General features: G+C 43.3%; 1 protein-coding gene across 1 annotated transcript; it reads left to right on the top strand.

Annotated features, from left to right (window-relative positions):
• The first annotated feature begins 9,494 nt into the window (after positions 1 to 9,494).
• On the top strand, positions 9,495 to 9,947 carry LOC132569083 (ferritin light chain-like). The gene is given in 2 exon segments (XM_060235267.1): positions 9,495 to 9,678; positions 9,680 to 9,947. Coding segments are annotated over 2 exon segments (351 nt in total). The 5' UTR covers positions 9,495 to 9,595.
• Positions 9,948 to 13,331: the final 3,384 nt, after the last annotated feature.

Genomic DNA, 13,331 nt, shown 5'->3' with positions numbered 1-13,331 from the left:
AGGCATGACAGAAAGGTGGACATCCGCAGAGTTTCAACAGGGGCTCCTCAAAGTAAACCCATGACAGCTTGGCAGGCACCCCTGGAAACCAGTGAGATGAGCCCACAGTGCTCCCAGGCCCCCTCAGGCCTAAACAGGCCCTCTGGTTTTTTGGTCACAGCCCACCCCTAGGTGAAATTTCTGTTTTTTCACCATTAGCAAAACACATTGTACAGATAAGAAATCACCTGTTGTAAATTGTACAAATGCAATGGAAAGGGGCAGTCAAAGGGAGGCTTGCTTATACAGACAGATGTTTGTTGAAGTAGATGTTTGCTGAGGAAGATGTTTCATGAGGTAGGTGTTGTGTTATGAGGTAGACGTTGTTTCATGAAGTAAGTTTTCTGTTATGAGGTGGATGTTGTTTCATGAAGTAGGTATTGGGTGAGGGAGACTTTTTTGAGGATAAAAGTGAAGGGGAGGCATCCAGGGTTTTTTTTTATTGGAGGAGTTTCAGTGATAAAGGGTTGGATATGGGGCCAGTCACCCCACCCAGCAGAGGCAGCCATCCTCCCACCCAAGTACCCAGTGAGGTTAGTAGGAGGAGTTTCACTTTAAAAAGGGCCAGCTTGCCAACCCTGGCTGACACAGGCAGGAGCAATGGGGGCTGAGAATGTCTCTCAGCTGGGAGAACATCTGCTCATTCTGGACATTGGTGGAAGCGCAGGAGAGGAGACTCATGGCCATACAAGAGAGGTTGGGCCTTGTCTGACCAAGAGATCGACACAATCAGGAAGGGTGGGAGGGAATAAAATGTGGGTTCTCAGCCAAGGCACCCAGTAGCTAAGTCCTTCAACTCAGCATGAGCAGAGAAAAGGGGTGGCTCAGAGCCCTGAGTCTACCTAACATCCAAACCCCAGCAGGGGAGAGGAGTTCACAATCAAAAGGGTATAAGATGCGAGGCCTCAGCCAAAGCACCCAGTAGCTAAGCTCTACCACTCGGTGTGAGCACAGAGATGTGGGGTGGCTCAGAGGCCTGAGTCCACCTAACAGCCAAACCCCTGCAGTAAAGAGGAGTTCACAATCAGGAATACATTAATGTCCTCTGCTTTTAACAAGTTTCCCACCTCTCTGTCTAACTGCCAACAGCCAACAGAGGAGAGACTGCTGAACTGAGCTTAGGGTATATATAGCCTTCTGTTCCCATAGAACAGAATGGGAACTCTGTTATTAGCAGACAGCAGTGCCTGTTAAGCTTTGGAGGGCCCCTACTGATGTTTCCAAGGTTGGAGAATTCTGTTCCCTCTGTTGCTTTGAAGTTTGGTAAACATTTTAATTGAGGAGAGACTGTCTGTCTGGAAATGTATCTATTCACAAACCACCTTGAACAGCTTGAAAGTTCATGGAAAGTTCATGCTGGTTGCCCTACCACAAACATTGCCTCATGGACCACAAACCAGCCAAAATTCATCATGAACTTTAGTTCATGCACACTTCATGCCCTTCCCCATTCAAAACATTATCTGTTTATTAGCAAGAAGACACAGGGATGGGAGCAAAAGATTTCAGGACAAGGTTTCTCAAATAGTCTACCATTCTAACTAACATGGTACTGAAGAGCAGGGATGTCACCCTGTGAGACCAAAATACAAATATCAGAGGAAGGAAGAGACTGCTCCATTGTAATGTATACAATAAATGCACTACACTCAACCACTCGATTAGGAGTTCATTCCCAGCTGATGTCCTATCAGCTGTAGGTTAGCCTCTGATTCCTCCCAAGCTTTCTATTTTCCTGGTACAACAAGCCTAACTTTGCTCAGAGATCAAACTTCCAGGTGACCCACTGAAGTGCTATGAGTAGGCTTTTGAGAACAGGCAACTGTAACATTTTCAGCAGCTGTTTGAGTTCCTCAGTGCAATCTGGATATATCATTGATCAGTTCAAAGTCTGGTTGTAAGTGCTGAACAGGTTAGCTGCAGAATTCACAGCATCCTTACTCTGTTCTGAGTTTGTCCACATCTTGGTAAGGTAGTCATTGTACTTTTGTGGGTTTTATTGGATCCCACAAAGCAATATTTTCTCTTATCAGACTCACCTTTGTTTTGCAAATATTCTCCAGAGCAACTGCACAAGAGCTAACCAGATCTTTCTGAGATTGGCAAAACATCTGATTGGTTAAAGTTATGAACAAAGACCAAAACAAAATCAGTGAAAGATCAAGGACTTCACAGAATTATATTTTCTGAGTATTTTGCTGTACAAATAGGTCAAGTAATTTAAAGTTACTTGAGAACTTCTTCTAAAGAGGGCCCTTCATCAGCCACCTAAGGCTGGATAAGGCTGTTTGCTCAGGCAAATTGTTTCACCATTAATTTATTCCACTTATACTTTAATGAAGCTAGTAATTATAATGATTCTGGATGTGGCTGACTTCAAGGGCTGACAGGCAAGAGTTTGTGCTGGACTACTGTGGCTCAAATCAACACATAAGTTCTTCATAACAGAATTTTTTCAACGTAGCTCACATTTAGCAGCAGACTCTGGAAAACTTATATCGATTTGTTTGAATGGATCTGGCTTGGATTTTCAAAAGGGTGTGGCATTTTAGCTAACATAGCAACATGGACCAGGGGAGAGAGTTATGGCCCCCATCCAGCCCTAGAAATTGGTGTTCTGTGCAGCTGGTGGTCAATGTTGGCAATATGTATAATTATCTAAACCCATAAATGCATCCATTGTTCAGCTAAGGCCAGGACTGGCTTCCACACTGGCTGAATGCACAGATCTCCCTTCTATATTATTTCATTGTTTAATTAGAATGTTTTCATTATAATTTTGTATAAACATTTTTTTTGGAAATAGGAAAAAAGAACTACTGGCCATGCCATTGATAATCATTCCTAGATATAACAGATAATCATTCTCCACTATGTTTCTTTTAATGTACACTGATATCCTGACCTAGATGGCCCATCTTATCAAATCCCAGAAGCTAGGCAGGGTCAGTCCTTCTGGTTAGTAGTTAGGTGGGAGACCACCAAGGAAGTCCAGGGTTGCTACCCAGAGGCAGCCAATGGCAAACCACCTCTGTTTGCCTCTTGCCTTGAAATTATGGGGTAACCATGAGTCAGCTGCAATTTAACAGCATTGGTGCCTAGAAGTTGCTCTCTCAATGGGTTTTGATAGGCAGTGGCTACTATGTATAAATAGCCCAGATTGTTGGGTAATATTTGGAAATTTAGCCAGAGATGGGGTGGGATGGGGAGTATGACCTTTATAGCTGGCAGGTTCTGTTCTCTGTTTTAGAAGGAGAAGCAGCTCACCTAGATTTTTTTTTACCTCCACTTAGTAGAGAGTTTTGATACTCTATTTAATGCACAAGGAGCTGTCCAAAGCACACCCCTCCTCCTACTTCTACTGTCCACCCTCACTCTAGTGACCACATTCACACATTCACATTCTTGAGAGGAGGAGAAAGAGTGGAAGTGTGGGCACTAGGGTGAGGCTGTGCTGCTGGACAGGGAGGCAGAGGATTGGGACAACACCTTCCCTATGAGGAGGAGTCACAGTCAGGAATGGGATTCCATCCACACACTAAAATGGGTAGTCTGTCCCAATTCCCAAGAACACAGAGAGAAATAGATAGGCTTTCCAGCAAAATGGATTCCTCTGTCTTTTCCCACTTAATCAAAGCATAGTGCTCAATCCCTTGGCTTAGACTGTTCCCTAAGAGAACAGAGATGGTATCACAAAGTGTTTTGTCTTTTAACTGACACAACAGAACTTCTCCAGTTCTTTCCAGCAAATGCCTTCTGTTTCCAGGAGAAGGAACCTTACCCACTCTCTAAATAAGTTTATATCTACCAGGGAGGAGAACATGGTGAATTTAAAAAAGAACTGCTGCTGGGGGTGGGGGGTGACATAGGATTCAGTGGCAGTAACAAAGGGGAGAATTGGGACTTGGAGCTGGTCAGGACTTCAAGTTATTTGTACACTGGCGTGCATTTAGGCATTTTTTCCCTCCAACATCTCTCATGCAGATAGTAATGTTTTTATCCCATTCATCCTCCAAGGGCTCAGACTGAAATATTTGGCAGGTGGGGGGGTTGGGTAATGGCTGCAAAACAGCAGGGAGATTAAGCAAAAAATGTATACCCTGATTTTTATTTCCTTGTCATCCAGATTACCTATAAAGAAAGAACCGTTATTGTGGCCTGAACTATACCTCCCCCACTACCCACCCCATGCCGAGTAATTTAGCAATAAGTATTAGGTAAAACACTCATCAAGTCCAGCACTGGAGGCTCCTCAAGAAATTCAGCCAGTCTGAGTTTTCTGGATTATGAAAGCTCCTTACTTGATCTGTTTCACTAGGAACATTGCACTGCCTGATTCACTGTCCAGTGTGCTGATGTAACATCAGTTCGTATGATGAACCAGTGACTCATGTCTTTTGTCCCAACTTACTTTAAAAATCCTTTGCCCTTATTTGTAAAGATTATTAATTGTTTGCAGGGATGGGGGGAGAGAACATCTTTAGAGGATGAGCCTGGTGGCCAAGCACAGCATGAAGTCTGCTGCATCATGGTTCCTCTTTAATGAGACGTCAGTGAATACATTGTAAGAACCCTTGTGAAACACAGAGGAGACTGAACATGGGCTTTTGCCATAAGGCTGATGCAAGCACGTCAAATTACAGCAGGCGTATGCCCTGATGGGCAGTTATTTCATCCATTTGGACACCAATGTCTATGCTAAGAAAGGGCGCATCCATGCTGCATCCTGGCAACTGACCTGGCTTATTCTCTCCATGCTGTTCTGTGTGCTCCTGAGTCTTACTGGACAGGGCCTGCTCCCAGAAGTTTCTATCATACTGAAGGGCTCTCAGCAGAGATTGGTGTACTGGAAGTCCAGTAGTCCAGAAGAGAGAGAAGAGAAAAGGTGCAAGAAAATGTTTCTAGCAGACTGGAGGCTGAACTATGGCAGGGGTGTGTGTGAGAGAGATAAAGCAGAACTTTACCCACTCATAGCTCCTCACAGATCTTATGCAGTAGTTCTGTTCACCTCCAGCCTCCAGGGCACAGTTGCTATGGGGAGTAGAAAGGGAAGGGGGGGAGCCAAAGATACTACAAAATGGATTTTGCTTGCAAAGGCTTGTTTTTGTTCTCTGTGGCCTTGCAATTTCCAGCAAGTTAAGAAGAGATTGAATGTTCAAGGGGATATTAGGCAGGGCTAGGCTTGCTTTTGCCACACAGTATCTCGCTCATTCAAAAAGAACTTTTAAAAATTGAAATGGCTTTTAGACAATCTAAAGGATCATTCACTACAAATTACCTCCAGAATATTTATTGATAGGACTCTGCAGAGCACTCAGCAGCTGTACTGATCTGCTTGAATTTGAGTTTCAAAGCTCTTCATTCAATGCCAGGTGTGTTGGTGGGGAGAAGAAATTATACTCCCTTTCATGCAAGACTTCCACTATTTCCCAGTATTAAAATTGCAACATACTTCTTTGCTTGGCAATTGATGATCCTATTGTGAAGGCCCAACTAAACATTACATGCAAAAGCATGTAACAAAACTCTGATGGCTGCTTTTGCTTTTAAAAAGGTAGTTTGGGATTAGGTGGTTTAGTGAGCAGTAGCTGTCTCTGCGTGTTTACTTGTTTAGTTCATTACTTGCCCATAGCAACTCCTCCCATCCACCCAAACATCTACCCCTGACTGAACTCCAGGTGTGTGTTTGAAAAAGTAAACATGAACCTGGAACTGAGGATGGGGGACGGACAGAGTCTTAGCAGCAGAAAAGTGGGAGGCCAGATAAAAGTTAAACACCTCTCTGCCACTAGTCTGATCCATGTTGCAAAGGGGACTGACAAAATCATAGTGATTTTTCAAATACAATGAAAAGCAGTCTTCAGAACCAAGCATATTATCTGACCAGTGCAGAATTTCCTGCCTCTTGCTGACCTCTTAATATCATTTTAACTTTAATGATTTGGGCATCATGCTCAAATCTAGCACAGTCATTACAACCAGGCAACCAAACCTTGTGCAGGTGCCTCCCAGTTGCCCTACAGGGAGTGTGAGAGATCTCTTAACATGAATGAGGCTGAGCCTTCTACATGCCTTTATTACTGGAAGCTTGATTATTTAAAAAGATCTCATGGAAAGCAAAGTAGGGTGAGTCTATGCCAGTAGGGCAGCTTGGGGGGGTAGTGATGTAAGGAAAGGAACAGACAAGATAACATCAGGAGTGAATATATTCCACAAGGTAGCAATTATCATAGCAGCAAATATTAGCATATATACAAGCTATCTCAGGGTGTGCCAGCTTTTTTACAAACCAACCACCTCTTTCATAAATAGAAGGAAAAAAACAGGTCTGGGCTGGAACCTAGAACAAAATGTTTTGATCAATGGGTCCCTTCATCCTTGAATAAGAGTCAGAAGATCTTAGTTCAGTTCTGAGCCACAGCATATACATCTTGATGCTAATAGGACTCCTACCTGATGTGCAGGGTTACCAACTTCCAGGCAGGACCTGGAGATCTTCCACTATAACACTTGATCTCTAGGTGACAGAGATCAGTTCCCCTGGAGAAAATGGCTGCTTTGGAGGGTGGACTCAGTAAGGCATTGTGCCTTATTGAGGTCCCTGCCCTACCTAAAACTCACTGTCCCCAGGCTCCACCCCCAAATTCTCCAGGTATTTTTCCACACAGAGATGGGAACCCTACCAATGTGGTATGCTGGCTATGTTGCACTTATGAAATCATCTCATTCTTATCACATATATTTGGTTTGTTATAAAATTAGGGTTGAAAGGGAAATAAAGGACATAAAGCCATCACTTAGGCATGGCTTCCCCTTGAAACCAACCACCATTTATGGATGTTAATCCTTATAATCTACATTTAATAAGCCACAAAACAGACAGGAGTCACACCAAAAGAAGAAAGTAAGCCATACCTATATGAACACATGACACTGCCTTATACTGAATGAACCATAACACTTGCTCCATCAAGTTCAGCAGTGTCTACTCAGACTGGCAAGGTCCCCAGTAATGTTCTTTCCTATCACCTACCACCTGATCCTTTTAGCTAAAGATGCCAAAGACTGAATCAGGGACCTTCTGCATGCCCAGCAGATCTCCTTAATATTGTTGTCTAACCCTTGTGGAGAGGACAGCCTAAGGAAAATTAAGACTGATTCTGATGGAGTCCTTTCTCATATGATGTTCACAGGGTGGGACCACAAAGGGAACATCAGAAGGCCCAAAGCATGGGGATGAGAATCCTATATTTTGTGTTTCCTTTCCAAATCAACATTGTTCCAGTTTCCTGGAGGACAGATATTGGTGTACAGAGGAGCTACATCATGGGAGCTTCTGACTGATCTGAATCAGTACTTTATATCATGATAGAAGTCACCAATAAAAAATTACTATAGCAATTAAAACATATTCAGTTTTTAATTAAACTGTTTATAGAAGCACAATGGCAAACATATATTTGATATGCCTTTTTCTCACTGACTGCTTGGAGACAAGGTAGGCAGCTTTACTTTCACTGATTGCCTCAATACAGTTGATAGATAATTGAGTATTACTGTATCCTCCATAGGGTTTTTGTGTTGGGAGGCATTTTAGATGTCAGTTTCACAGTTTCTGAAACATTATCAGAAGTCCCTTCATCTCCACTAGAAAAAGTCTGAAGATAAAAGGGGTGGGGGAGGGAATCATAGTAACCAGAGTTAACTTGTTCTTGTAAAATAAGAATAGAAAGCAATGAGCGAAGGAAGGAAAAAAACCCGCCACACTGGTAGAAAGCGAACCTCTTTCATCCTGGCAAGGCTGAATCCTTCTGTGGGTGCAGCTGTCTTGGCAGCTTGCCTGACAGCGTAGGTGTTGTTCTCTGAACAAAAGTTCAGGGCTGCCAGATGAGCCATATCACCTACATACAGAACTTTGTCCTTTAAGCCTACAAATGATTTGCTTCAGTATTATGGACAGAAATGTACTCTGTTAGCCTGATGATCCTTATGCAAAAAATACACAGAGCAAGAGAGGCTTCTGTTCCATGTTATTATCAAAGCAGGTGATGGTTATCACATTCAAGGCTGTTCACTGCCATTGACAACACAAACACCTTGAGCATAAAGAAGCACTACTTTTCTTGAGAAAGTTGCCATGTGACAGAAATGGAAATCCATGGAACCATAATCATGCCAAAACCCGTGTAATTTTATGGAAACTTAAGATTTACTAGTGCAAATCCTTAAGGCTTATATAATACCATCAATGTACATGGTGCTCTACAGAACATGGAAGTGATGCACAACTTACAAAGAGGGCTTTGGGCTGATTCAAAGAAGGCTCCATGTGGAGGCCACTTCAGCATATCAGCAAACATCAAGGGACATGTAGCTCAGCATGTGCAAACATACAAAGAGTGTCCATGGGAGTACAGGGCACCAGCATAAGGTTTTATGGTCCTTGTGCTGAACATGGTTCCATAAAAGTCATGATTTAGCTGCTCTCATATAATATGCCATAAGAAATTGTCAGGACACACAAAAGGGATAATTTCTTCACTCAGTGGTATAGGTAGTGAGTGATGACTAGTAACACAGAAGGCTTTAAAAGAGGATTAGACAAATTCATGGAGAATGAGTCCAGCAATGGTTGCTAACATGCACATTCTGAGACAGTAAACTTCTGGATACCATTGCTAGGCAGGAACATCAGCAGAAGGCCTTGGCCTCTCTAGGCCCAGGTTTTTGACCCTCCAGGGCAGCTGGCTGGTTCCTGCGGGAAATAATGTCAGGTATGATGGACTGCTGGTCTGATCCAGCATGGCATTTCTTACATTTTTATGTTAAACTGATTTATTGTCAAGCAAAGCAGGGCTTACTGAGAATTTGTTGCATCAGACAGGAGCCAATTACACCACTGGGACTACTAGCCAGAGAAGGGATTTATCTGAAATCTTTCTACTCTACCTGTTAAAGCACAGACTCTCACAGTGACCCAATCCAGACAGGAATTTCAAAGCAGCTCATGACTGCCCTAGCGTGGAAAGAAAAATTATTTATTATTTATTTAATTCATGTGTACCCCACCTTTCTCCACAATGGGGAACCAAGTGACAAGAGTCACTCCATCTTGTTCCTCTTGTCATGTGTATCCAATTATACAATGCTATGCTGCGCTTGCTATGCCTTTGATATAACTGTAACTTGTTGCTTATCTGGAGGGAGGACGGCATGTCTGGGATTGGGCTAGTTACTGGTAACCAAGGCTGGGAGCTGGAGGAGATGCGAACCATGAACTGATAGCGAGCACCTGCAATGATGAGAGCTTTGCAAAAAACCCACGCAAAACCCCCACTTCTTTTCCTTGACTCTGGGTCTGACACCAAGATGGCTTACATTATTCTCTTCTTCTCCAGTTTTTCCTCACAACAACCTTGTGAGGAGATCATCCCCACCTTTGACTGTTGTCCTCCAGCTCTTGCTTCAACAGTGCTTGAATACAGCAGGGTCGCAGTCGCCCCATCTTTGCATTTCTCTGCCAGACCAGCAAAACCAGCCTCCCTCCATCTGCGCCATGAGCTCCCAGGTCTGCCAGAACTACCATGCCGAGAGCGAAGCTAGGGTGAACTGCTTGGTCAACCAGTTCCTCCATGCCAACTAAAAAAATGGAGCAGGATGAATGGGGGAACGGAGCCTTCGCCCTTCAGCTGGAGAAGAGTGTGAACCAGGCCCTGCTGGATCTGCACCAGATTGCTTCTCATCACGTGGATCATCATCTGTGTGACTTCCTAGAGACTCACTACCTTGATGAGGAGGTGAAGCTGATCAAGAAGCTGGGGGATCATGTGACCAACCTGAAGTGGGGGCGTGCCAGCAAGGATGGCCTGGGCAAGTACCTCTTTGATCACCTCACCTTGGCCGACTGAGTGACTGAGCTGCAGAGTTCCTTCCAGAGTTCTTCCACCAATTTGTCCAGCTGTATTGCTCTAATTTGTTTGTTTCTGTGTTGAAAAAATGTTGTTTTTTTAAAAAAAGCTGTTCAGTGAAGAGGCATGCATCTGTACCCAGCACATCTTGAGGGGAGAGTCTATAACTGGCATTAAATAAAACTTGGCATTAAGCACTAAAAAAGAAGAAAACAAACAACAAACAACAACAACCTTGTGAGGTAGATTAGGCTGAGAATGTGTGACTGGTCTAGGGTCACCCAGCAAGCTCCCATGGCGTGAATGGGAATTCAAACCTGAATTTCCCAGATACTAGTGCTACACTCTTAACCACTATTCCAAGCAGCCTTTGGACAGGATGAGGCTTCCTGCTCCTTTCTCTTTGATACATCCTGCCAAGCCTATATTTACCCTTTCCTCTGAGGGACTTGCCTGCTCTGACATGAACACTGAGCCAGACCACCAGTTCACCTAGCCCACTAATACCTATCAAGACTGTATCAGCCAGTGATCATCCCCAATCTTGCTTTCTGAGACCCATTAACTGGAATGCCAGGGGCTTTCTACATGCAAAGTGCAAACCATGCACTCCAAAAGCATGTTCCACAGTTGGAGTGATATTGTTTGCATAATTCTAGCTTCTTACTGTCTAAATTAGATGGACAAAAGTGAAGCAGAAGGCTGTATACTGAAGTGGAGAAGCTATGGTAGATCAAGAAAAGATCTACCAGAAGAGGAGGGTTTTGAAAATGTAGTTATAATATTATTGTTGTAACATTGTAATAATATTCAACTGCTGGTTTGTTTGTTTTTTTAAATGCCCCAGTGGCCTCGGAGAGGATGGCCACTGCCGAGGGACAAAGGGAAACCAACCATATGGTTATTTCTATCTCTGTAAGTAGAAAAAAGTGGGCTATAAAGACCAACTCTTCAGCTCTTCTTCTTTGTATCAGCAGCTGCACCAACAATGTGGAAACCACTGTCAGAACTTGTAACTTTCCTATATGCTGAACATAGTGATGTTAGCCTAACTGACTCCATGTTGGAAATATTTACTAACCAAGTACTTTTGCACTCATGCTCACTAACCAAATGCCTTTGCATTTCAAACAAACCCAAACCACTGAAGAGTGACTGATAGACTCTGGGAAGCATCTGCAGGTGTCCTTTGAAGTTGGCTTGCCAGAGCAAAGCAGCAGGGTTCCTTCCTCAGCCTTGGAGATAAGGGGCCTGGGAACAGACAACTGTCTCCCTAAGTGTGAGAAAGGGTTTTATTGTTTCTGTTATTCCTGTATAAAGAATGCGCCGATAGCCAGTACTGGTTATCAGAGTCAATTTGCTCCTTTGCTGAATGTAGTTCTCAATAAACGCTTCAACTTTTGAAACAAAGTATCATGTCTTGTTTGGAGTTCTCCAGTTCTGACAACCACACTAGCCTTTCCCTGTGTGGAAACCACCTAAGTTCTCCATAATTGTTTAACAGGTCAGATGTTTTTTTAAAAAAAAGAGATGGGGAGAAAAAAAGATCTTTCAGGCCACATGGTACTGAAACCTGTTTACCTCTTGTAGAATGTCTGTAGGGTATTTTGTTGACTTCAAAGGGCACAAGGTGAAGCTAGCTGAAGTTATGGCTGCCAATCCTCAGTTGGGCAGGGGATCCCCTGGTTTGGAGGCCCTCCCCCACTTCAGTGTTAATAAAAAGCAGGGGGGGGTTGAATGTCCATTGGGCACTCTATTATACCCTATGGAGACTGGTTCCCATAGGGTATAATGGAGAATCAATCCGTGAGTATCTGGCATTCTGGGGGAAGCTGTTTTTTTAGGCAGAGCCACTGAATTTTCAGCATAGCATCTGGTGCCTCTCCTCAAAAAATCCCTGTTTCAAAAAGATTGGGCCAGTGGGTCCAATTCTATGAGCCCAAAAAAGAAGGTACCCACATCCATTATTTCCAACAGAGGGAAGGCATTTAAAGGACGCATAGTCCTGATGACCAGAACTCCAGAGTTCAATTGTGTTTGTCACAACCTTGCTTCTGGCTCCACCTCCAAAGTCGCGAGATATTGCCTGAGTCAGACCTGGCAACCCTATGTCAGATTGCTCCCATCGCATGATGGGAAGAAGAAGCAAACATGGAAGCCATCCAACTGAAAATGTAACAAACGTTTAACAAATAGTTTCAGTTGGATGGCTTTAATTTTTTTTCTGCCCTCTGAAGTCAGCAAAGCATCCTACAGACATTCTACAAGTTGCAGACAAAGATGCATTTTCTGTTCAAAAATAAATCAAGGGAGTTTTAAATGTTTTATATGAATTTTTTTAATGATTTTGAAGATTCAGCAGTAACCAGGTTTAGTTTGCATTTGAACTAAATGCAAATTTACAGTCTCTTCATGTACAAATGCATATTTATCTGCATACAATGTATGTTTCTTATAAACTCCTCAGTTCTTCTTTGAAGGGAAACAACCTTTATCAGTCATCACGTACGATAACTCTTACACTGTGGCTAGATATTTGGAAGTAGGAAGTAACAACCTGCTGTAGATATCATTTACTGACCCATTTGGATGATCTTTGATTTCTGTTTCATGCATAGTATCTACTCTGCAATTGGCTGGCTTCCATACAGTTTTTTATCTACTTACTTCATTTTCCACACATTTGTCCCCAATGGAGACCCAAAGTGTCATACATCATTTCCCTCTCTTCCATTTTATCCTCACAGCCACCCTGCTGGGCCCTGGAACCATGGATTTCTGTAGTCTGGAGATTCCTGAGAAATACAGACAAGATACCTAAGAAATACTGACATTAATCACTGCAACATGACAGGGATGTCACTAGTTCTCCTTGAGCTAGAAAGCACTCTATTTTTTGCCCAACATCACAGAAGGAAAAACATCACTAAGCAGAACATGTAAAGTTTCTCAAATTCCATTAAAGCTGCCTAATCATTGCACCACCTTTCCTCACTCTAGAAGGTCATAGTTGCTAGACGGTATGGGTGGGTTGTGACTTACGGTTTCTGACCTTCAGGTGGGTCCTGGAACTGTCTTGGAACTACCATTGATTTCCAAATAACAAAGATCAGTTCCCCTGGAGAAAATGGCTGCTTTGGTTGGGCTTTATTGCCTTATACCTCACTGATGTCCTTCCCCTTCCCAAACTCTGCCCTCCTAAGTCTCTACCCCCAATTCTCCAGGAATTTCCCAACCCAGAGTTGGCAACCCTATGTCAATATGTTCACAATCAGAAATGCTCTTTTGAAGATGGTTGCAGAGGAATCCCCCCATTCCTGGTCCCCTGGGGAAGGAAGGAAAGAGCCAGCGCTTCCTTTGCCCAGTTCTCTGGATCACAAGGGG

The sequence above is a fragment of the Heteronotia binoei genome, chromosome 3, assembly GCF_032191835.1.
Source record: "Heteronotia binoei isolate CCM8104 ecotype False Entrance Well chromosome 3, APGP_CSIRO_Hbin_v1, whole genome shotgun sequence".
NCBI lineage: Eukaryota > Metazoa > Chordata > Lepidosauria > Squamata > Gekkonidae > Heteronotia > Heteronotia binoei.
This window is presented reverse-complemented; position numbering and strand designations above follow the sequence as displayed.